General features: G+C 43.1%; 1 protein-coding gene and 1 long non-coding RNA gene across 4 annotated transcripts in view; one reads left to right on the top strand and one right to left on the bottom strand.

The window, feature by feature from the left end:
• The window catches only part of UPF1 (UPF1 RNA helicase and ATPase), a 44,605-nt gene extending 38,085 nt beyond the window's left edge, over nt 1-6,520 (bottom strand). For all 3 annotated transcript variants that reach the window (XM_085040264.1, XM_085040265.1, XM_085040266.1), the window contains exon 1: nt 5,960-6,520. In XM_085040264.1, coding sequence (XP_084896390.1) covers nt 5,960-6,184 — 225 coding nt within the window. In that variant the 5' untranslated portion in view covers nt 6,185-6,520. The remainder of the gene's footprint in view (nt 1-5,959) is intronic.
• A 712-nt stretch (nt 6,521-7,232) lies between these two features.
• On the top strand, nt 7,233-20,099 carry LOC146426094 (uncharacterized). Its single transcript, XR_014846230.1, has 4 exons — nt 7,233-7,440; nt 7,918-8,894; nt 11,422-11,552; nt 19,798-20,099. It is a non-coding gene; the product is annotated as an uncharacterized LOC146426094 (long non-coding RNA).
• Nucleotides 20,100-25,498: the final 5,399 nt, after the last annotated feature.

Raw genomic sequence — 25,498 nt, 5'->3', positions numbered from 1 at the left:
GAATTTAATGCATTTTTTGGGTGCTCATTGAAAAATGTCTTCCTGTTAAAAAGATAAATTCTCACTTTACATAAACATTTCCAGTTGATAAAGCCAATTTATCAAACGGGGAAATAACTCATTGTGACAAAGGTGGGAATTCCAAAACCTTTTGGTTATCTGAATTCCTCAGAAGCATTTCTATCCCAAAAAACCACAGATTTTAAGATTAGTTGATGAATTTAACGCATTTTTTGGAGATTAGTTGATGAATTTAATACATTTTTCAGAGATCAGTTGATGAATTTAACGCATTTTTCAGAGCTCATTAAAAAATGTCTTCCTGTTAAAAAACAAAAAAAAGCAGCAAAGTTTGGTTTTGGTTTTGGGTTTTTTAAAGCAGAAAAGGAAGCAATGCTGAGTGCAAGTGGTGCAGGAGGGGACAGTGATGTCACCTGTGTCACCCTGCAGGTCACAGTGCTGCCCCAGTGATGTCACCCTGCAGGAGGGGACAGTGCTGCCCCTGTGGTGTCACCTGTGTCACCCTGCAGGTGACAGTGCTGTCCCAGTGATGTCACCTGTGTCACCCTGCAGGTCACAGTGCTGTCCCAGTGATGTCACCTGTGTCACCCTGCAGGTCACAGTGCTGTCCCAGTGGTGTCACCTGTGTCACCCTGCAGGTCACAGTGCTGTCCCAGTGATGTCACCTGTGTCACCCTGCAGGAGGGGACAGCCAAGTGCTGTCCCAGCCCTGTGATGTCACCTGTGTCACCCTGCAGGTGACAGTGCTGTCCCCAACCCTGGTATGATGTCACCTGTGTCACCCTGCAGCAGGTGACAGTGCTGTCCCAGTGATGTCACCTGTGTCACCCTGCAGGAGGGGACAGTGCTGTCCCTGTGATGTCACCTGTGTCACCCTGCAAGAGGTCACAGTGCTGTCCCCAACCCTGCTATGATGTCACCTGTGTCACCCTGCAAGTCACAGTGCTGTCCCAACCCTGCTATGATGTCACCTGTGTCACCCAGTGCCCATCCAGCCCCTGGCAGCCTCACCAGGAGGAAGTGACTGTCCCCAACCTGCTGTGATGTCACCCTGAGTGCACAGCGTTCAAACCTGGCAGCTTTTTACTATTTTATTATTTAGTGGTGTTCCACCAAACTTTATTATTTAATTTATTAAATGATATTATTAAATAGAATATTTAATTTGATGCAATTTTGTTATTCAGTGGTGTGCCACCAAGTTTTATTATTTAATTTATTAAATTATATTATTAAATAGAATATTTAATTTGATGAAATTTTATTATTTAGTGGTGTGCCACCATATCTTATTATTTCACTTATTAAATTATATTATTAAACATAAACATAAACATTTTAAATATAAATAAAATATAAATAAATAATATTATTTATCATATAAATTATAATAAATAATATTATTTATTATAAATACTATAATAAATAATATTACCTATAAATATATATAAATAATTTAAATATAAACATAAATAATTTGATTATTCAGTGCTGTGGCAGGGGGACACTGCTGGGTTTGGCTCAAACTCCTGGCTCAGCCACTTTGGCAGCTCTGGTGACACAAAACTGCTCCCAAACCTCTCCTGGCCTCCAAAATATTCCAAAATATGGAGATAAAGCAGGGCCAGGGGTTGAGTTAAAGGATAAAATCAGGGATCTCATTCCCTGCTGGGTTTTCTTTGCCAGAAAATTTTATTTCCATTATTTCAGGGAAATAAAATAATAATATTAATATTAGTAATTAACTAATAAATATTAATAAATTAATATTAATAATTAACACTATTAATAAAATAATATTCATGGAAATTTTATCTCCATTTTTTATTGTTTCCTAGAATTCAATCAACACAAAGATGGATTTTCCTAAATATTTTAGGAAGGATTTAAAGAGAAACTTTGGCTGCTCCTGGATCCCTGAAGTGTCCAAGGCCAGGTTGGACCAACAATTTTGGGACAATTAATTACATTTAATTAATAGTTCAAGGGTTTTTCTAATTGATTAATGTCCAATTGACAAAACTAGGAATAAAGCAGAACCATTCCCTGCTGGTTTTCTTTTCCTGAAAATTTTATTTCCATTATTTCCTAGAATTAAATCAACACAAAGATGGATTTTCCTAAATATTTTAGGATGGATTTAAAGAGAAACTTTGGCTGCTCCTGGAGCCCTGGAAGTGTCCAAGGTTAGGTTGGAGCAGCCTGGGATGGTAGAAGCTTTGGGGTTTGGGTTTTTTTTGAGGTTTTCTTGAGTTTTTTCAACCCAAATCATGGCAGGATGGTGTGATTTTGCTGCCTGGGAGTCCCAAAAATCTGAAAAACCAGAATATTCTCATCTCCTTGCTGCTGCCAGAGCCCAGCTGGACTCACCTGCACTCACCTCTGCTGCAAAGTGCATTTCAAGCTGAAACAGGAAATTTAATTGCACTGAAAGAGAGATTTTTGCTAGAAAAGCCTTTCTGGGACAAGGCTGCACCCCACAAGTCCTGCTGCTGGATTTCAACACCACCAACCCAGGATTTCCCCCTGAAAAAAGTGAGTTTTTACACTTTTAAACCCCATTTTTGGGGCTGCATGGCAAATGCAGCTGTTATTGTTTGTAATTTTTGATTTCAGAGCTCTAAAGCTTTGCTGTCATCCCTCAGAGAGGCTGATTTGCCTTTCCCAGGCTGGTTGGGGTTGGAAGGAAATTTAAATCTCATCCAGATCCCAAAATTGTTGGTTTTGGATATTTCCAGGGATCCAGGAGCAGCCAAAGCTTCTCTGGGTAACCTTTAAATCCTTCCTAAAATATTAGGAAAATCCATCTTTGTGTTTATTTAATTCTAGGAAATAATGGAAATTAAAATTTTCTGGAAAAGAAAAACCAGCAGGGAATGGTTTTGCTTTATTCCTAGTTTTAATCAATTTTAACACTCTTGAACTATTAATTAAATGTAATTAATTGTCAAAAAATTGTTGGTCCAACCTGGCCTTGGACACTTCCAGGGATCCAGGAGCAGCCAAAGTTTCTCTTTAAATCCTTCCTAAAATATTTAGGAAAATTGATTTTTGTGTTGATTTAATTCTAGGAAATAATAGAAATAAAATTTTCTGGAAAAGAAAACCCAGCAGGGAATGGTTCTGCTTTATTCCTAATTTTGTCAATTGGACATTAATCAATTACAAAACCCTTGAACTATTAATTAAATGTAATTAATTGTCCCAAAATTGTTGCTCCAACCTGGCCTTGGACACTTCCAGGGATCCAGGAGCAGCCAAAGTTTCTCTTTAAATCCTTCCTAAAATATTTAGGAAAATCCACATTTATGCTTATTTAATTCTAGGAAACAATGGAAATAAAAATTTTCTGGAAAAGAAAACCAATTGTCAACTAATTGTCAACTAATCAATTTTAACACTCCTGAATTATTAATTAAATGTATGTTGGGAAATGAGTTTCTTTTGGACTGAATCCATCAGGTTTTCCCTAAAAAAACGAGGTTCCTTGCATTTTTTAAACTTTTTAAAAACTTTTTTCAAAAAGGCACCAGAAAGAGCAGAGTGGAAAGTTTACATCTCTAATATTCCTCAGCTTCAAATGAAGTGATTTATTTAATTAGCTTTAATTATAGTCACAGGGTTAATGTTTCATTAAGCAAAATGTGATCAATTGGAGGAGTTATTATTATTTAAGTTATTTTAAGTTATTCTTGAGCCAAAAATGCACAACAAACTCGAATTTTCCGGTGAGGGAAGCAAAATTTCACCCAGAACTTTTTAAAAACCACCTAATTTCTGATTGTATCAGCCAAGGACAGGTCTGAGCAGATCCTGGGAATTGTTTCACTTCTCTCAAGAGGGAAGTTCCACCTCTGAGAGTTCCCGGGGCAACAGGTCCATCCTTTTGCCCAAAAATGACATTTCTGACAGCAAAACGAGGAGCAGTTTGACCACAAAAGTTTGCAAAAATATAAATACATTCTGATTGAAAACAAAACCAACAGAAAATCCATTTTTTCTTGCTTTTTTTTTTCTTTTTTTTTTTTTTTGCTTTGACTTCAAAGGTTTTTCAAACGTGTTTAGACAAAAAAAATGACCAATTAATAATCCTCTTGTCTGCCTTATTCTGGGGTGGTTTTTCTCCTCCTTGGCCACTCCTGGGAGTTCTGGAGTGATCACAATCCCTTAAAGCTTTCCAATTAAATTTTATTAAATTCCCTTTTTAATCATTTGATGTATAATCTGAGTGAAAACAGAAAAGATTTTACTGCTGGTGGAAAATAATTCTGAGCTCTCAGTGCTCCAATTGGATAAATTCGACCAAATCTAAAAGCAATAAATCAACAGAAAATAAATAAACAGAAAACAAACAGCCCAGGGCTCTCTGAGAATCTCCCTGCTGTCACCCTGAGCTCTTTCAGGCACAAAAAAACTGATTTATTTTGTGCTGAGAGAAACCCAAACCTCCCTGCACAGCTGGGGAGCAGAATTTCCTCCCTCACACACCCAGGCAGGGCAGGTTTGGCAAGTAAAAGGAGGAAAAAAAAAAACCACCAGGATGTTTGTTTTGGGGAGAAAAAGTTCCCAAAAACTTTCAATTCCTCTTTAAACTCAACCCCTTAACACGTGGGTGATGCACAAGTTAAAATTGCTAAAAATGGGATTTTTCCTCTGTGAGGAAACTGAATATTCCATGATGTTTAAACTGGAGAAAAGTGGGGTTTTTAAAAAAATACCGGAGAGTTTCCTCAGTGTTTTTGTTGTTTACTACAAGCGAACTGAGATTATTATCTTCATTTGCAGCACTTCTGGTGAGCTGCAATCCTAATTCTGTCCCTACCTGCCAGCTGGGAACTGTTAAATAAATATAATTTCGTTGTTTTTTTAAGCGCCAACCATCGACAGACTGAAATAAATTTACAAAAAAACCAACCAAAAACCAGTTTTTGAAGCCGCGAGGAACCAGAGCTCAGAACTTATCTTTCTCTACAAACCTTCCACACAAACTGCGCAGCGAAAAAAGAAGCGGAAATGAAGGAAAATAATAAAAAACGATAAAAAGAAATTCGCGTTTTAGCGACAGGAAGCAAAAAAACCCGAATTTCCTCAGCACCCAACTTTCCACAACCAAAACCCAAATAAAACCACCCAAAGCCGCGTTGGTTTTAAGGGCAAAGAAGCCGAACTGCCGCCCAGCCTCGGTGGGGTTTGAACTCGCTATCGCAGCGACGCGACTGTCGCGACACGGAAGTTTTCTGGGCGGAAAAAGTGAACAATTCCCGCTCGCGGCGCTGCTCCATCCGCACGCGGCTGCCCAGAGCCCAGCGAGGGCCCAGCCCGACTTTCCCTTCCCTTCCTTTCCTTTCTCTTCCTTTCTTTCCCTTCCTTTCTTTCCCTTCTATTCCCTTCCTTTCTTGCCTTTCCTTTCCCTTTCTTTCCCTCCCTTTCCTTTCCCTTCCCTCCCCTTCTTTCCCTTCCCTCCCTCCCTTTCCTTTCCTTTCCTTCCCTTCTATTCCCTTCCCTTCCTTTCCCTTCGCCTTCCTTTTCCCTTCCCTCCCTTTTCTTTCCTTTCCCTTCCTTCCTTCCTTCCTTCCCTCCCTCTCCTTCCCTTCCTTTTCTTTCCTTCCCTTTCCCTATTCCCTTCCTTTCCCTCTCCTTCCCTTCCTTTCTCTCTCCTTCCCTTCCTTTCCCTCTCCTTCCCTTCCTTTCTCTCTCCTTCCCTTCCTTTCCCTCTCCTTCCCTTCCTTTCCCTCTCCTTCCCTTCCTTTCCCTCTCCTTCCCTTCCTTTCCCTCTCCTTCCCTTCCTTTCCCTATTCCCTTCCCTTCCTTTCCCTCTCCTTCCCCTCCTTTCCCTCTCCTTCCCTTCCTTCCATTCCTTTCCCTTCCTTCCTTTCCCTTCCCTTCCCTTCCCTCCCTTCTCTCCCTCCCCTCCGCTCCCCGCGGCTCTCCCCCTCACCTGCGCTTCCAGCGGGCCCGGAGCTCCCTGCCCCGCTCCGGGAGGCCCCTGGCCCTGTGCCGGCCCAGCCTGGCCGGGCCCGGGCGGGGTTTGCGTCTGGCTGGGGAGGGTGAAGTCGGTGAACTCGAACTCGGAGCCCTGAGTGTCGGCGCCGAGCAGCTCGGCCTCCTCGGTGTCCAGGAAGGTGAGGGTTTGCGAGCTGGGGCCGTACGCCTCCACGCTCATGGCGGCGGCGCTTCCTCTCCGCCGGGAGCTTCCGCCGCGCCGCCCGGCCCAGCGCGGGCCTCCCTCCCCCTCAGCGAGCCCGGGCGGCCGCGCTACGCGAGCGGCGGGATCCGCCGCGCGCACCAGGCCGCGCGCCCCCCCCACACACAAAAACCAACCCGCCGCCGCCGCCGCCGCGCTCGGGCCGGCTCGCCGGGCGGCCCCGCAGCCAACGGGCGGGAGAAGGGCGAGCGGCGCGGGCCCGGGGGCGAGTGTCCGGCCGGGCTGCGGGTGTCCGAGCGGCCCCAGGCCCGGGAGGTGACGCGGAGCGCGCGCGGGAGGGAGGGAGGGAGGGAGGGGAGGGAGCGCGCGGGGGGGTGACGCACACGCAGCACGTACGGGGCGGGGGCGGCCGCTAGGGGGCGCGCCAATCCCCCGGCAGCCCTCATGAGGGGGCGGGGTTTGGGTGTGAGTGACGGGCGCGTCGGCCAATGGCTTCGCGAGTTGTGGGGGAGGGCGGGGACGCGCGCCCTACCCGCCCAGCGCACGCGGCGGGAGGGGCGGGGCTTGGCGGTGAGTGACGGGTGGGGCAGCCAATGGGCCATCGAGGTGAGGGGCTGAGGGGGCTGAGGGGGTGGCCGGAGCCGCCTGGCGGGTTGGGCTGCGCTGCCTCACGCACGCGGGAGGCAGAGGCGGGGTTTGGGTATGATTGACACGTGTGGCAGCCAATGAGAAGGAGAGGGCGAGGGGTGCCTGCCCCGCCCGCCCAGCGCACACGTTGGAGGGGCGGGGCTCAGATCTGAGTGACGGCTGCGGCAACCAATGGGTTCTTAACACTGGGCGAGGGGCGGGGTTTGTGTCTGAGTGACGGCTGCGGCAGCCAATGGGATAGCGAGGTGAGCGGCGGGGGCTGTGAGGGCTGAGGTGGCGGACAGGTCACTGTGAGGGGATATGGTGAGGGGGTGAGGGGCTGAGGTGGCGGACAGGTCACTCTGAGGGGGTTATGGTGAGGGGGTGAGGGGCTGAGGTGGCGGACAGGTCACTCTGAGGGGGTTTTGGACACTTGTGAGGGGCTGAGGTCATGGACAGGAGACTCTGAGGGGGATATGGTGATTTTGGGCACTTGTGAGGGGCTGAGGTGGTGGACAGGTCACTCTGAGGGGGTTTTGGTGGTTTTGGACACTTGTGAGGGGATGGAGGGGCTGAGGTGGTGGACAGGAGACTCTGAGGGGATGGGGTGGCTCTGGACACTTGTGAGGGGCTGAGGTGGTGGACAGGTGACTCTGGACATTGTGAGGGGCTGGGGGACTGTGGTGGGTGACCCTGCGGTGACAAAGGGGTCACTTCACCCCCTGACCTGTCCCTGCTGTCTCTGACAGGCCCAGCGGGTTAAGTGGGAATTAAGGATCGGGAATTACAGTAATAACAGCTCCAGCTGTAATTCCTATTCCACCTGTAACACCCTGAGAGAAAACTGAGCTGCCTGAGGGTGCTGAATTGGGGCTTTTTAAAATTTTTTATTTAGTTTTTACTTTTTCTGAAAAGGGAGCACCACATTTCTACCATAAATAAACCAAAAGCTTTGGATTTACCCTCATTTCATTTAATTTAGCACACAATAAATCCCTTTTAAGCTAACTTCTGCCTGTTGGGAAAGGCTGGGTATTCAGCCCCTCTTCCCTACCATGTTAAGATGCAAATATGTGTCTTTTCTTATAAATAACTTGACTTTTATATTCCTGATTTTGGTGTAGGATCAAGCCCGGATTGAAACAACATGATCTGCAGCTGGTGGGCTGAAAAGATGGAGATTGGAAAACATCCTTGTCCTGGGAAAAGGAAGGGAAAAAAGGGAGTCAAGAGAAAGACTGGAAAGACAGGAGAAAGACTGAATTAATCCTATTTTAAAGAAGAATAAACCCTTCAGGCCAACGTGTGAACATTTCGAGGATGAAAGTGGAACTGGAAAGGGAGAAAAAAAAAAACAAACTGTGCAAAGCCAGGTGGCTTCTCGCTGCGAACACTTTTATTTATTAACAAACACAACACACTCGAAACATTTTGGCTGCTTGACAGGATCCTCAAAAGCCTTGGAAAGGGATCAAAGTTGTGCCGCTGGGTTCCTGTCGCTGTCCCTGCCACCGCTCGGGGAAGGACGGTGCTTTTGAGGACAGGCGGTGTGACAAACCCGCCCGGAATCGCCGCTCGCTGTGCCAGCGGGAGGTGGCTTTGTCCCCCGAGGGTGGCCTTGGGGACACTGCGGTGCTGCTGTCTGAGGTGCTGAAGCCTCAGGTCCCCCCGGCCTGGAGGAACAGCAGGAAAAGCGGCTGGAAAACCAAACTGTGCTCAAACTGCAGGCTGAATAGTCTTTGTACCAACGTAGAGAAAAGGCGTTTGAATTTTGTGGTAATTTGGTTTCGTTGTGTCGCTGGAAGCTCTGAGGGCACTTGGAATCTTTTAAAGATACAATGGAAACACAAAGCCAGGCTACAAAGCTCCCAGGCTGTGTTTTTTGGTGTTCCAGGCCTGTTTTGGGTGAGTTTTCTCCCTCAAATCTGTGCTGCTGCCGAGGGAAAGCTCTGTGACTCACCGGGCTTGACTGTCATGCAGACAACGAGGGATTTAAAAAGGCAAAACTGGCAAAATTCCCCAAAAAAGGTGCTGAGCTCCCCATTTCCCCGCCGATTAGGAGCTGGAATTCCCAGGGCACAGCCATACAAAGAGAACAAAGGTGAGTTTAAATTGAATTTTTAGTGTGATTTCTGCTTTGCAGGAGGTGCAAACGTGCTGCTGCTCCTCCCGAGGTGCTAACGACGAGTGACAAACGCGAGCAGGGAGGATTCCCAGCGCCGCGGATAACGAGAGGACTTCCCTCGAACCTGATCTGAATCCCAAATCGCAGCAGCTCCGAGGTTTGCCAGCATCCTCCCTCTGCCGGGAGGGACCAGGGGATTGGTCTCCAGGAATTCCCAGCCATGGAGACAGAGCTGGAATGGCACTGTGACGTGGGGAGCACAGCCAATGGAGCCCAGCCCGGCAAAAAGGGGGAAAAAAGGGATATTTTTATCCTGGGATGGAGCAGTTGGGGTTAGGGGAGGAGCTGAAGGAGAATTCCCACTCAGGATGATCATCAAGGAGGTTTAATCACTTTATTTCCCTCCCTGCTCTGTTCAAATCCTTTTGTTTGATGCTCAGGGAGCTTTTAAAATAAAGAATTTCATCCTAATTCTCCTTTTTCTTCATTTCTTCTCTCTCTGTTTTTGCCTTTTGCTTCCTCTTTTCCTTAAAACACATCCAGGGATGAGAATTCCACAACCAATCTGCTCCAGTGCCTTTTAAAATAAAGAATTTCATCCTAATTCTCCTTTTTCTTTGTTTCCTCTCTCTCTGTTTTTGCCTTTTGCTTCCTCTTTTCCTTAAAACACATCCAGGGATGAGAATTCCACAACCAATCTGCTCCAGTGCCTTTTAAAATAAAGAATTTCATCCTAATTCTACTTTTTCTTCATTTCTTCTCTCTCTGGTTTTGCCTTTTGCTTCCTCTTTTCTTTAAAACAAATCCTAAATGAAAATCCCTCAAAATCTGACTGATTTCACCACACCTGAATACCAATAAATGAAATAATTTATTTTGGATTTTAATTTTTTTTTTAAGAAAAAACTGCTATATATACAAAATTCCCATAAAATATTTTTTATTATTGGTTGTTTTTTTTTTTTAAAAAGCACTAAAACCATAGAAAAAAATTGGGGAGGGATGGGAATGAGTTTTTGCAGTGCAGTGGGACATTTCTCCCGAGTTACCACCAGAGGGACACAGAAGGAAAGCTAAAGGATTTGGGAAAGAAAGTAAATCCAAGGAGCAGCTCGAGGTGGGATTGTGGCAACACTAATTTATTTCCCTTTTTTTCAGGAATTTCTGGGATCACAGCATTCCTAGAGCTCCCTTCATCCCAAAAATCCTAAAAAACCTTCACAAAAAAAGGGCTGAGAAACACGAAAAATCGATTTTTTTTCCCAGATTTCCATCATTTTCCCTCTGCTTTTCCCCTCTGGAATGTCAGGACAGGGAGATGGATTTTGTTGGATTTGAGGAGCAGCAAATCCTGCAGGACTTTGTGGAGATATTTCTGATTATTCCCAGTGATTTTTTATGGAGATATTTCTGTTTATTCCCAATGAATTTTTATGGAGATATTTCTGTTTATTCCCAGTGAATTTTTCAGGAGGTGTGGAAGGTATTTTCTGTTTATTCCCAGTGATTTTTTCTGGAGGTTGGGATGATATTTTTTGTTTATTCCCAATGAATTTTTATGGAGATATTTCTGATTATTCCCACTGAATTTTTATGTAAGTTGGGAAGGTATTTCTGTTTATTCCCACTGAATTTTTCTGGAGGTTGGGGAGATATTTCTATTTATTCCCACTGAATTTTTATGGAGGTTGGGATGGTATTTTCTGTTTATTCCCAGTGATTTTTTCTGGAGGTTGGGATGGTATTTTCTGTTTATTCCCAATGAATTTTTATGGAGATATTTCTGTTTATTCCCAGTGAATTTTTATGGAGGTGTGGAAGGTATTTTTTGTTTATTCCCAGTGAATTTTTCTGGAGATATTTCTGTTTATTCCCAGTGAATTTTCCCTCATTAGTGGCTAACCATGCAAATGCCAGGAGCTCCCAACTCCCACCAAATTCCTCCATGGAATGAAATCCTCATAAAACCCCCTGGAGTAAATATTGAATGTTGGGGAATTCAAAAACACACTCCTAAAACACTCAGTGAGGATTTTTGGGGATCTGCAGCTGATTAATCCTTAATGTCAGCAAAGCTTCACTTCCAGCCCTGCTGGGATTGGGAGAAAAAACTTATTTTTTTAAATTATAAGTTTATAGATTTCAGCCTCAAAATTATTTCTGTGGCAGAATTTTAACATCACAGTGAGATGTCTGTGTGGTGCTGGGACACTGAGTGGTCATTTTCATATTTTTATACTTCTATATTTTTATTTTTTTATATTTTTACTGAGCCCTATAATACCCAGAATATTTTCACAAGCTAAAAACATCTCAAGAAAAGTGTAATTAAATCAATTTTCCCTAAGGAATTTCTTTAAGGTGCAACAGGAAATGCAAATCCAGCTTTGATTTCAGCAGGGAAAATTCACAGAAAAGGGTTTTTACTCCTGAATTTTAAATTTTTTTTGCTTTATCTTTCAGCAAATGGTGATAAATCTGTTGAATTCTGATTTACCTGCAGGTTCCACTGGGGAATATATAAATATTCCCAGAATAATCACTGGGATGCAACTTCCTGAAGGAAAAGGAGGAGAAGATTTGGGAATTTCTCCAGAGATTTTGAGTGAAGAAAGTTCTCAGAAATTCAGGATGGTGAGTGACATTAAGAGATGACAGAGAATAAAAGATAACAGAGAATAAAACAGAATAAAAGAGAGGTGAAGGGCAGGAAATGAAATTCAGTGTTACAAAGCAGCCAAACAGACACTAAAAAGCCAATAAATTGTAATTCAATATTAAAATAATAATTAAAAATGCTGTTTTTGAGTAGGAAACACAAAATCCTTCCCTCCAGAAATGTATTTAAACTCTCTCTCCTTTCAGGAGTTCAAATACATTTAACTCTCCAGGAGTTAAATCTATTTAAACTCCTGAAAAGAGCTGAAGTTCATCCTGAGCAACAGGATTTGGGGAATTCATGTAGGAAAAAATCCTTTTTATGGACAGACCTTGTGGCTTTTGGGAGGATTTTAGAGTGAGGTGATGTGGAGTTAAAACTTTCTGGGAAAAAAGACAAGAAATCTAAAATCCAATTAAAAAAAAAAAAAAACAAAAGTTGGAATTCCTGAATCTATTCAAGGAGATTTTTGGGAATATCTGTTCCCTATTAAAGCTGCAGACTTGTTAAAACCCCTCAGTTTCCAAAGGAGCATCCACAGCTCTTGGGGGGGAAAAACCCAAATAAAATAAAATAAAATAAAATAAAAAAAAGGGGATTTCTCCAAACCAGATGTTGCTGTAGCTGAGCTTAAAAACAAAGCTTGGAGCTGCTGCTGAGCTCCAAAGCTTGTCCTGTTTGTTGGGTTTCCTGGCAGTTTTCCTGGGCAGATGGAGGTGATTTTGGAGTAATGGAAAATCCAGGCTTTGCACAGGGCTGGGGGGAGTGAGAGGAGCTGCTGATCCTCCCTGCAGTGGGGAAAAGGAGAGAAAAATGGGAATTTATCAAGGAAATCTGAGAATATATGGAATTTTATCAGCGTGCTGATAGATTGATTTGTCCTCAAATCGTTGCTGATTGTGGGAAGTTTTTAATTTTTGGGGCAAGCAGAGCATTGAGGGTTAACCCTGAGGATGAGTTTGTCTCCTGAAAGAACAAATCCCTCAAAAACCAGGAGTTTTTGGAGTCCCACCCTGCTTTTTCCATGCTTTCTGTGCAGAACAAAATAACATATTTACATTCCCTGCATGGAAAGTAAATCCTCCCCAGGAAATCCTCCTTTCCTGCTGGGGGAAAAGCCTTAATTGGGTATTTGCTAATGAACTAATGGAAAGGATCAATAATTAGGGTTTGGCTGAGTTTCCCAACTTATTCAAGGTGTGTTTGGCTGCTCCAGGGCTGAACATCTCCATCCAAAAAGGGAAATTTAAATCTCATTTGCTACCCTCCAGCTCTGATGAATTTTCCTCTCTGCCCTCCAGTTCCTTGTGATGTTAATGCAGAATTTAATTCTCCAGCTTGGCTTGATCTTTTAATTCCAAATATCCCAACTTCAGGGAACAATGAGTGTAAAATCATTTCTATTTCCACAGCTCTAGGAAAAAACCAATATTTATCTAGTTTATCTTATTTTTTTTGTCTAACACCCCCCAAATTTAGAGCAGAGGGAACCCAAAAAGCTCTGGTGCTGCAGTTGTTGTGCCTTTCCAAGGAGGCTGTTTGTCCTGTCTGGGGTGATGCTTCCAGGAGGGGAAGGAATGTTTTCCTGGGGATTTTTTGGGGAAGGAACTCAGCCAGCATTGCACTCAGGTCATGAATGGCTGCAGTGTGGTTTTGTCAGCCCTTCCCAGAAGTCAGGAGCTCCTCGGGAACGTGCCCAGGAATGTCACCAGCCAGCCTGGGAGGACATCAAGGGGCCTGTGGGCTCCCAGATGTTCCCAAATTCCCAAGGGGAGCGTTCCTGTTCCATGGTGGCGCCGAGACCCTAAAACCAGAGGATCCTTAAACACCTTTTTCTGTGTGTAGGATTTTCCTCTACGTGCTGGGGAGGTTTATCCTCATCCCATCCATGGTCAGGAGTGGCCCAGGTGCTGAGGAATTCCTTCTTCCTGTAGTTCCATATGGGAAACCAGTTTGGGATTTCCAGTTTGGGATTTCCAGTTTGGGATTTCCAGTTTGGGATTTCCTTTTCCCTGCAGTTCCCCATGGGAAACCAGTTTGGGATTTCCAGTTTGGGATTTCCTTTTCCCTGCAGTTAGTTCCACATGGGAAACCAGTTTGGGATTTCCCTTTTCCCTGTAGTTCCACATGGCAAACCAGTTTGGGATTTCCAGTTTGGGATTTCCTTTTCCCTGCAGTTCCACACTGGAAACCAGTTGGGGATTTCCAGTTTGGGATTTCCAGTTTGGGATTTCCTTTTCCCTGTAGTTTCCCATGGCAAACCAGTTTGGGATTTCCTTCTCCCTGCAGTTCCTCATAGGAAACCAGTTTGGGATTTCCAGTTTGGGATTTCCAGTTTGGCATTTCCCTTTTCCCTGCAGTAAGTTCCACACTGGAAACCAGTTTGGGATTTCCTTTTCCCTGTAGTTCCACATAGGAAACCAGTTTGGGATTTCTAGTTTGGGATTTCCTTTTTCCTGCAGTTCCACACTGGAAACCAGTTTGGGATTTCCTTCTCCCTGCAGTTCCACATAGGAAACCAGTTTGGGATTTCCAGTTTGGGATTTCCAGTTTGGGATTTCCTTTTCCCTGCAGTTCCACATGGGAAACCAGTTTGGGATTTCCAGTTTGGGATTTCCAGTTTGGGATTTCCCTTTTCCCTGTAGTTCCACATGGCAAACCAGTTTGGGATTTCCAGTTTGGGATTTCCTTTTCCCTGTAGTTCCACATGGGATTTCCAGTTTGGGATTTCCAGTTTGGGATTTGCTTTTCCCTGCAGTTCCACATGGGAAACCAGTTTGGGATTTCCAGTTTGGGATTTCCAGTTTGGGATTTCCTTTTCCCTGTAGTTCCGCATGACAAACCAGTTTGGGATTTCCAGTTTGGGATTTCCAGTTTGGGATTTCCTTTTTCCTACAGTTCCGCATGGCAAACCAGTTTGGGATTTCCAGTTTGGGATTTCCTTTTTCCTACAGTTCCGCATGGCAAACCAGTTTGGGATTTCCAGTTCGGGATTTCCAGTTTGGGATTTCCAGTTTGGGATTTCCCTTCTCCCTGCAGTTAGTTCCACATGGCAAACCAGTTTGGGATTTCCTTTTCCCTGTAGTTCCACATAGGAAAGCAGTTTGGGATTTCCTTTTCCATGTAGTTTCACACAGGAAACCAGTTTGGGATTTCCCTTTTCCCTGCAGTTAGTTCCACATGGGAATCCAGTTTGGGATTTCCCTTTTCCCTGTACTTCCACGCTGGAAACCAGTTTAGGATTTCCTTCTCCCTGTAGTTCCCCATGGCAAACCAGTTTGGGATTTCCCTTTTCCCTGCAGTTCCACACAGAAAACCAGTTTGGGATCTTCCCACCCCAAACTGGTGCTGCTGGGTCCTTTCCCAGTCCCAAGAGAGATCCTCCCATCCCAAACTGGATCTCAGGAGAGATTCTCCTACCCCAAACTGGTGGTCCTGGGTCCTTTCCCAGTCTCAGGAGAGATCTTCTAACCCCAAACTGGATCTCAAGAGGGATTCTTTTACCCCAAACTAGTGGTCCTGGGTCCTTTCCCAACTTCAGGAGATCCTCTAACCCCAAACTGGTGCTGCTGGGTCATATCCCAGTCCCAAGAGAGATCTTCCCACTCCAAACTGGATCTCAAGATGGATCCTCCTACCCCAAACTGGTGCTGCTGAGTCCTGTCCCAGTCCCAGGAGTGATTCTCCCACCCCAAACTGGACCTCAGGAGGGATCCTCCCACCCCAAACTGGTGGTCCTGGGTCGTGTCCCAACTTCAGGAGATCCTCTAACCCCAAACTGGTGCTGCTGGGTCCTTTCCCAGTCTCAGGAGTGATCCTCCCACCCCAAACTGGATCTCAAGATGGATCCTCCCAACCCAAACTGGTGGTCCTGGGTTCTGTCCCAACTTCAGGAGATCCTCTAACCCCAAACTGGGCTGCTGAGTCCTTTCCCAGTTTCAGGAGAGATCTTCCCACCCCAAACTGGTGCTGCTGAGTCCTTTCCCAGTCTCAGGAGAGATTCTCTCACCCCAAACTGGGGCTGCTGGGTCCTGTCCCAGTCCCAAGAGAGACCCTCCCACCCAAAACTGGATCTCAAGATGGATCCTCTAACCCCAAACTGGTGGTCCTGGTTCCTGTCCCAGTCCTAGGAGGGATCTTCCCACCCCAAACTGGATCTCAGGAGGAATTCTCCCACCCCAAACTGGTGCTGCTGGGTCCTTTCCCAGTCTCAGGAGTGATCCTCCCACCCCAAACTGGATCACAAGATGGATCCTCCCAACCCAAACTGGATCTCAGGAGAGATCCTCTAACCCCAAACTGGAGGTGCTGGGTTGTCCCAGTCCCAGTTGGGATCCTCCCACCCCAAACTGCAGGTCCTGGTTGCTCTCCCAGTCCCAGTTCTGATCCTCCCACCCCAAACTGGAAGTCCTGGTTCCCCTCCCAGCCCCAGGCTGGTTCCAGAACCACCTCAGCCCCTCTCTGGCTCTGCCCCAACCTCTGCTCTCAGCTCCTCCCCGAGCTCTGTGAGTTCCCAGCAGGCCAGGCAGCCAGCTGGAGCTGCAATCCCCCTGGGCAGGGGCTGGAGAGCATGGGAACACAGAAATAAGGAGATTTTCCATGCTGCTCCCTCCAGGGACTCTGCCAGTCAGGATCCTCACTCCCCAGGTGCTCCCTGGCAGTGCAGCCTGCTGCAATCCTTCAATTCAGAGCAAAAAAAAAAACCCCATTTTGGAGTCAGGCAGCAGCAAACTGGGGGCTGTTTGTGCTCCAAAACGTCATGATTTACGAGCAAACAGAAGTTTGCAGCCTCCAGCCTGGCCCAGCAATCCGTGGGGCTGATGTCATGTGGAGAGAGCCCAGAACACGGAATTATTTTGATGGCAGTCGTTAGCAAGTGTTATTTTAAAAAGCTGAAAGGCTCCACTGGGCCCTGTGGCCTTTGAATTTTTTGGCTGTGGGGTGAGGGGCAGAGCCAAGGGGCTCTGGAATGGATGTGTCATCCCAGACTTGGACAAAAACTGGACAAAAATTGGACAAAAATCCCCATTTTTGGGCCACCTTCCTGGCTGCAGATGAGAGCAGAGGGGATTGCAACAGGGGGGGAGAGCAGAGAGGTCTGCAGAGCAATAATTTGAACCAGCAATGATGTCATTTCGGCCGAAAAAGAACGTGGAGTTTTGGGCAGTGAGTTGTTCTGGAGCTTGGAGGAGCTCAGGGCTGGCAGGAACTGCAGGAAAAAGGAGAATAAAGAAAGGTCAGGGTGGAAAAGCAGCTCAGGATGGTCCTGAGGAGAGGTGGAGGAACAACCTGGGAGGGTGAGGATTGCAAGGAAATGGTGCTGCAGCTCTGGGCAGAGTTCTAGATCTTTCTGTCTGGGATTCTGGAGCCAAATTTGGGGTGAATTGGAGCTCAGGAAGAGCCTGAGGGGTTGTTGGGATCCCAAAATGTGATCCCCAAACTGTGATCCTGAGTTTTTCTCTTGGTTTTGAACCCAAATCCAGCAAAAATCTAGTTTTTCTTCTGGTTTTTAACCCAAATCCAGCAAAAATCTGCAGTTTTTCTCCTGGTTTTTGACCCAAATCCAGCAAAAATCTCTAGTTTTTCTCCTGGTTTTGAACCCAAATCCAAAAAAATCTGCAGTTTTTCTCCTGGTTTTGAACCCAAATCCAGCAAAAATCTGCAGTTTTTCTGGTTTTTAAGCCAAATCCAGTAAAAATCTGCAGTTTTTCTCCTGGCTTTTAACCCAAATCCAGCAAAAATCTGCAGTTTTTCTGGTTTTTAACCCAAATCCAGCAAAAATCGGCAGTTTTTCTCCTGGTTTTTAACCCAAAAATCTCTCCTGATTTTAACCCAAATCCAGCAAAAATCTGCAGTTTTTCTCCTGGTTTTTAACCCAAATCCAGCAAAAATCTGCAGTTTCTCTCTTGAGATTTAACCCAAAAAAGCCAAAAAAAGCCAAAAAAAGGCAAAAAAGCCCCAAAAAGCCAAAAAAGCCAAAAAATGCCCAAAAAAGCCCCCAAAAACCCCCAAAAAAGCCAAAAGAAAGCCCAAAAAAAGCCCAAAATGAAAACCCAAAGAAGCCAAAAAACCCCCAAAAAAGACCAAAAAAAGCCCCAAAAAGTCAAAAAAACCCCAAAAAAGCCTCCCAAAAAAGCCAAAAAAAGCCAAAAAAGCCTAAAAAAAACCAAAAAAGCCAAAAAAGCAAAAAAAGCAAAAAAAACCCAAAAAACCCCAAAAAAACCCAATAAAAGCAAAAAAAACCTCAAAAAAACCCTCAAAAAAAACCTCAAAAAAAACCTCAAAAAAAACCTCAAAAAAGCCAAAATTAGCAAAAAAAGCTCCCAAAAAAGCCAAAAAAAAGCAAAACAAACCCCAAAAAAGCCCAAAAAATTTCAAAAAACCCCCAAAAAAAGCCCAAAAAAGCCCTCAAAAAAGCCAAAAAAGCCCCCAAAAAAGCCAAAAAATTCCCCAAAAACCCCCAAAAAAGCCCAAAAAACCCCAAAAAACCCCAAAAAAGCCAATTTAGCAGCAGATTCCCCCTTGGCTCTCCCAGGACCAATTCCTCTCCAGCCCTGCCAGCCATGAGCTCAGAGCAGATCAGATTCTGCTGAGAGCACAAAGTTCAGCTAATTCCCTTTATTTCTCCAGAAATTCCTCTCCAGTCCACGAAAATCTCATTTTCCTCGGAAATCTCTGCATTTCCCTCAGTTCACTCCCCATCTGCCAGCAGGAAAAAATTGCTTTTTTTTGTCATTTTTTTGTCATTTTTTTGTCATTTTTTTGTCATCCCCACCTGAGGTTCCTGGAATTGGCTGTGCTGTTCCTGGAAGGGATTGGAAATCACTCCAAGGTTTGGAAAAGTGTCCAGGAAAATGGGATTTTTGGGGATTTCCTCCTTCCTGGGGGGCATTTTTTGGGGTGTTGATGTGCTTTGGCTCCGGGGGAATTTTGTGGCCAAAAATTGGGAATTTTGTGGCCAAAAATTGGGATTTTATGGCCAAAAATTGGGATTTTATGGCCAAAAACTGGGATTTTATGGCCAAAAATGGGGATTTTATGGCCAAAAATGGGGATTTTTGGGCCAAAATTTGGGATTTTATGGGAAGAAATAATGTAAAAATGTGAAGGATTGAAGCTCTGCTTTCCACCTGGAATTCAAATTAAAGAAATCTGGAATTTTTGGGATTCCTCCCTCCTTTTGGGCATTTTTGGGGTGTTGATGTGCTTTGGCTCCAGGGGAATTTTGTGGCCAAAAATTGGGATTTTATGGCCAAAAATGGGGATTTTATGGCCAAAAATGGGGATTTTATGGCCAAAATTTGGGATTTTATGGCCAAAAATTGGGATTTTATGGCCAAAAATTGGGATTTTGTGGGAAGAAATAATGTAAAAATGTGAAGGATTGAAGCTCTGGTTTCCACCTGGAATTCAAATTCAAGGAATCTGGAATTTTAGGGATTCTTCCCTCCTGTTGGGCATTTTTTGGGGTGTTGATGTGATTTGGCTCCAGGGGAATTTTGTGGCCAAAAATTGGGAATTCTGTGGTCAAAAATTGGGATTTTTGGGCCAAAAATGGGGATTTTATGGCCAAAAATGGGGATTTTATGGCCAAAATTTGGGATTTTATGGGAGGAAATCCTGCAAAAACACAGAGGATTGAAGCTCTGCTTTCCACCTGGAATTCAAATTAAAGAAATCTGGAATTTTTGGGATTCCTCCCTCCTTTTGGGCATTTTTGGGGTGTTGATGTGCTTTGGCTCCAGGGGAATTCTGTGGCCAAAAATTGGGATTTTATGGCCAAAATTTGGGATTTTATGGCCAAAAATTGGGATTTTATGGCCAAAAATTGGGATTTTATGCCCAAAAATTGGGATTTTATGGGAAGAAATAATGTAAAAATGTGAAGGATTGAAGCTCTGGGTTTTCACCTGGAATTCAAACTCAAATATTTTGGGATCATCACCATCACACCCAACCTGTTCCCTGTGATTTTGGGGTGGAAAAATCAGTTTGGATGCAGCAAAATGTCACTCTGGATCTCTCCACATCCCAAAATCCCCAAAAATCTCATGAAAAATCTCATGAAAAATGGAAAAGCAGCAGATTTTTCACAATATTTTTCAATATATTTAATGACATTTTTGAATATATTTTATTATATTTTTGAACATCTGAAAACACATCCCCAAAAAATTGAATATTTTCCCTAAAATCCTCATTTTTTTTGCTCTTTTCCAGCCCAGGGTGTGACCAGCAGACACTTCCAGCTCCCTCCAGAGCCAACTCACCCCTCAGACATCCCAAAAAAAATCCCATTTTCCGGAAAACTCCAGAAGCTTTTTGGCTCCTCCTGCATCCTCCAGGCTGTTTTTCCATTTCTCTGCAAGTGACCCAAAAAACCCCAAAACAACCCCAAATGAGGTTGGATTTTCCTCTGAGCTCATCGAGGATGTCCAGAATTTTGGCCAAAAGCTGGAAATCTGTCATGTCTCAGAAAATAATCAAAATAAAATCCGCGTGGGTGAGGAGGGAGGAGGGAAAGGATGGGTTTGGGAGCCAAAAATGGGGAAAAAAAGGGGGAAAAAATTGGATTTTCCACGAGTGCAGCTGTTGGTTTGAACCTCTTGATTGATTATTTTGATTTTTAGTTGTTAATTAGCATCATTAATTACATTGCAGGGCTGAGAGGGAAGTTGATCTTACGTGGAATTCTTTCCCACTGTTCCCTAAAAGAGATTTTATTGCTGGAAATTCCTGATTTTCTCATTCAGAAATTCACTTTTTTATCAGAGAAAATCCCTTTTTGGAGAGTTTTTATTCCTGAAAATTCCTCTTTTTCTCATTCAGAAATTAACATTTTTATCAGAGGAAATCCATTTTTTGGGGAGTTTTTATTTTTAGAAATTCCTCTTTTCCAGAAATTCACCTTTTTATCAGAGAAAATCCATTTTTGGAGAGCTTTTATTTCTAGAAATTCCTCTTTTTCTCATTTTGAAATTCACCTTTTTATGAGAGGAAATCCCTCTTTGGAGAACTTTTTTTTTTATTATTATTATTTCTGGAAATTCCTCTTTTCCTCATTCAGAAATTCACCTTTTTATCCGAGAAAATCCCTTTTTGGAGAGGAAATCCCTTTTTGGAGAGTTTTTATTTCAGGAAATTCCTCTTGTTCAGAAATACACTTTTTTATCAGAGGAAATCTATTTTTGGAGAACTTTTATTCCTGAAAATTCTCTTTTTCAGAAATTCACCTTTTGGAAATTCAGCTTTTTATCAGAGGAAATCCCTTTTTGGAGAACTTTTAATTCAGGAAATTCCTCTTTTCCTCATTGGGAAATTCACCTTTTTATCAGAGAAAATCCATTTTTTGAGAACTTTTAATTGGAAATTCACCTTTTTATCAGAGAAAATCCCTTTTTGGAGATATTTTATTCCTGAAAATTCCTCTTCTTCAGAAATTCACCTTTTTATCTGAGAAAATCCCCTTTGGAGATCTTTCATTTCTCCAAATTCCTCTTTTCCTCATTGGGAAATTCACATTTTAATCACAGAAAATCCCTTTTTGCACAAATTTCTGCTGCTCCTATTGATGTTTCTGGAAATTCCTCTTTTTCTCATTCAGAAATTCACTTTTTTATCCAAGAAAATCCCTTTTTGGAGAGGAAATTCCTTTTTGGAGAGTTTTTATTCCTGAAAATTCCTCTTTTCCTCATTCAGAAATTCACTTTTTTATCAGAGGAAATCCATTTTTGGAGAACTTTAATTTCAGGAAATTCACCTTTTTATGAGAGAAAATCCCTTTTTGGAGAGTTTTTATTCCTGAAAATTCCTCTTTTCCTCATTCAGAAATTCACTTTTTTATCAGAGGAAATCCATTTTTTGGAGAGTTTTTATTTTTAGAAATTCCTCTTTTCCAGAAATTCACCTTTTATCAGAGAAAACCTATTTTTGGAGAACTTTTATTTCTAGAAATTCTTTTTCTCATTTTGAAATTCACCTTTTTATGAGAGGAAATCCCTCTTTGGAGAACTTTTTTTTTTATTATTATTTCTGGAAATTCCTCTTTTCCTCATTCAGAAATTCACCTTTTTATCCGAGAAAATCCCTTTTTGGAGAGGAAATCCCTTTTTGGAGAGTTTTTATTTCAGGAAATTCCTGGTTTTCTCACTTGGAAATTCGCCTTTTTATCAGAGAAAATCCCTTTTTGGAGAACTTTTATTCCTGAAAATTCTCTTTTTCAGAAATTCACCTTTTGGAAATTTACCTTTTTATCAGAAGAAATCCATTTTTGGAGAGTTTTTATTTCTAGAAATTCCTCTTTTTCTAATTCAGAAATTCACCTTTTTATCAGAGGAAATCCATTTTTGGAGAGCTTTTATTTCAGGAAATTCCTGTTTTTCTCAATTGGAAATTCGACTTTTTATCAGAGAAAATCCATTTTTGAAGAGCTTTTATTTATTGAAATTCCTCTTTTTCTCATGTGGGAATTCATCTTTTGGAAATTCACCTTTTTATCAGAGAAAAATCCCTTTTTGGAGAACTTTTAATTCAGGAAATTCCTCTTTTCCTCATTCAGAAATTCACCTTTTTATCAGAGGAAATCCATTTTTGGAGAACTTTTAATTGAAAATTCACTTTTTTATCAGAGGAAATCCCTTTTTGGAGAACTTTTATTCCTGAAAATTCCTCTTTTCCTCATTGGGAAATTCACCTTTTCATCAGAAAAAATGCCTTTTTGGACAAATTTCTGCTGCTTTGATATTTCTAATGCTTTTTCTTTCCTTCCTCCCACCAAGAGCATCTCCAGGGATGAATTTTGCTCCCAACCATCACCATCCTGGCTGGAAAACCTCAGGAAATCCTCTGGAAATCCTCAGGAAATCCTCTGGAAATCCCAGGAAATCCTCAGGAAAACCTCAGGAAATCCTCAGGAAATCCTCAGGAAAACCTCAGGAAAACCTCTGGAAAACCTCTGGAAATCCTGGCTGGAAAACCTCAGGAAATCCTCAGGAAATCCTCTGGAAAACTTCAGGAAAATCCTCAGGAAAACCTCAGGAAATCCTCTGGAAAACCTCAGGAAAACCTCTGGAAATCCTCAGGAAAACCTCAGGAAAACTTCAGAAAAATCCCAGGAAATCCTCAGGAAATCCTCAGGAAATCCTCTGGAAATCCTCAGGAAAACCTCAGGAAAACTTCAGGAAAATCCCAGGAAATCCTCTGGAAATCCTCAGGAAATCCTCTGGAAATCCTCTGGAAAACCTCAGGAAATCCTCAGGAAAACCTCAGGAAATCCTCAGGAAATCCTCAGGAAAACCTCAGGAAATCCTCTGGAAATCCTCAGGAAATCCTCTGGAAAACCTCAGGAAATCCTCAGGAAAACTTCTGGAAATCCTGGCTGGAAATCCTCAGGAAATCCTCAGGAAAACCTCTGGAAAACTTCAGGAAAATCCCAGGAAAACCTCAGGAAATCCTCAGGAAATCCTCAGGAAAACCTCAGGAAATCCTCAGGAAATCCTCTGGAAATCCTCAGGAAATCCTCAGGAAATCCTCTGGAAATCCTCAGGAAAACTTCAGGAAAACCTCAGGAAAATCCCAGGAAAACCTCAGGAAATCCTCTGGAAAACCTCTGGAAATCCTCAGGAAATCCTCAGGAAAACCTCAGGAAAACCTCAGGAAATCCTCAGGAAATCCTCTGGAAATCCTCTGGAAATCCTCAGGAAATCCTCAGTAAAACCTCAGGAAATCCTCAGGAAATCCTCAGGAAATCCTCAGGAAAACCTCAGGAAAACCTCAGGAAAACCTCAGGAAATCCTCTGGAAAACTTCAGGAAAACCTCAGGAAATCCTCAGGAAAACCTCAGGAAATCCTCTGGAAAACTTCAGGAAAACCTCTGGAAATCCTCTGGAAAACCTCAGGAAAACCTCTGGAAATCCTCTGGAAATCCTCAGGAAATCCTCAGGAAAACCTCAGGAAATCCTCAGGAAAACCTCAGGAAATCCTCAGGAAATCCTCTGGAAAACCTCTGGAAATCCTCTGGAAATCCTCTGGAAATCCTCAGGAAAACCTCAGGAAATCCTCTGGAAATCCTCAGGAAATCCTCAGGAAATCCTCAGGAAAACCTCAGGAAATCCTCAGGAAAACTTCAGGAAAACCTCAGGAAAACCTCAGGAAATCCTCTGGAAAACCTCAGGAAATCCTCAGGAAATCCTCAGGAAATCCTCAGGAAAATCCTCTGGAAATCCTCAGGAAATCCTCAGGAAAACCTCAGGAAAACCTCAGGAAATCCTCAGGAAATCCTCTGGAAAACCTCAGGAAAACCTCTGGAAAACCTCTGGAAATCCTCAGGAAATCCTGGCTGGAAAACCTCAGGAAAACCTCAGGAAATCCTCTGGAAAATCCCAGGAAAACCTCAGGAAATCCTCTGGAAAACCTCAGGAAATCCTCAGGAAATCCTCAGGAAAATCCCAGGAAAACCTCTGGAAAACCTCTGGAAAACCTCAGGAAATCCTCTGGAAATCCTCTGGAAATCCTCAGGAAAACCTCTGGAAAACCTCAGGAAATCCTCAGGAAAACCTCTGGAAATCCTCAGGAAATCCTCAGGAAATCCTCTGGAAATCCTCTGGAAATCATCAGGAAAATCCCAGGAAAACCTCAGGAAAATCCTCAGGAAATCCTCTGGAAAACCTCTGGAAATCCTCTGGAAATCCTCTGGAAATCCTCTGGAAATCCTGGCTGGAAATCCTCAGGAAAACCTCAGGAAATCCTCTGGAAAACTTCAGGAAAATCCCAGGAAAACCTCTGGAAAACCTCTGGAAATCCTGGCTGGAAAACCTCTGGAAATCCTCTGGAAAACCTCAGGAAATCCTCAGGAAAACCTCAGGAAATCCTCAGGAAAACCTCAGGAAAACCTCTGGAAAACCTCTGGAAAATCCCAGGAAAACCTCAGGAAATCCTCAGGAAATCGTCTGGAAAACCTCAGGAAATCCTCAGGAAATCCTCAGGAAATCCTCAGGAAAACTTCAGGAAAATCCCAGGAAAACCTCAGGAAATCCCAGGAAATCCCAGGAAATCCTGGCTGGAAAACCTCAGGAAAATCCCAGGAAATCCCAGGAAATCCTGGCTGGAAAACCTCAGGAAAATCCCAGGAAAACCTCAGGAAAACCTCAGGAAATCCTCAGGAAATCCTCAGGAAATCCTCAGGAAATCCTCAGGAAATCCTCAGGAAAACCTCTGGAAAACCTCTGGAAATCCTCAGGAAAACCTCTGGAAATCCTCAGGAAATCCCAGGAAATCCCTGGAAAAAGGACAGAGAAATTTTGGGAGCAATCCCTGCAGGAATTCCAGGTAAATTTTTGGGGAAAAAAAAACTTCTTTTTGGTTTGCTGGAGATGAAAGATCAGCTGAGGTGAGGAACAGGAAAATAGGATTTGGGACAAACTCTGCTCTGCTCCCCCAGGGGAGGAAAAAATTCAGAATAAATCCAATTTCTCCTTCAAAATTCTCATTTTTTTACCAATTTCACCACTGTGGAAATTCATAAAATTAAAAAATCCTGGAGAGAATTTTCACTGGAGTTCAGAAAGGCTTTCCTCCCATTTTTATGTATTAAAAAAACACCTTTTTTCTGCACACAAATCTTAAATTTCTCCCATTAAATCAGAATTTCAGCCAATTTAAGTGAATTTAATCTCTTCCTGAGATGAAATAGAGAACATTACACTAAAAAAATCAATTTTTTTCCCCATTTTTCTCTTTTTTTTTGGTATTTTAACTCAGAAAAAAGAGAATTCCTTCCCAGAGGAAGACAGAGAATAATATAATATTCTCCAAAGACAGAGAACATTACATAAAAAAATCAATTTTTTCCCCATTTTCTCTTTTTTTTGGTATTTTAAAAATACAAAAAGAGAATTCCTTCCCAGAGGAAGACAGAGAATAA

This window comes from Lichenostomus cassidix, chromosome 28 (genome assembly GCF_008360975.1).
Source record: "Lichenostomus cassidix isolate B80296 chromosome 28, HeHo_3.0, whole genome shotgun sequence".
Classification (NCBI taxonomy): domain Eukaryota; kingdom Metazoa; phylum Chordata; class Aves; order Passeriformes; family Meliphagidae; genus Lichenostomus; species Lichenostomus cassidix.
This window is presented reverse-complemented; position numbering and strand designations above follow the sequence as displayed.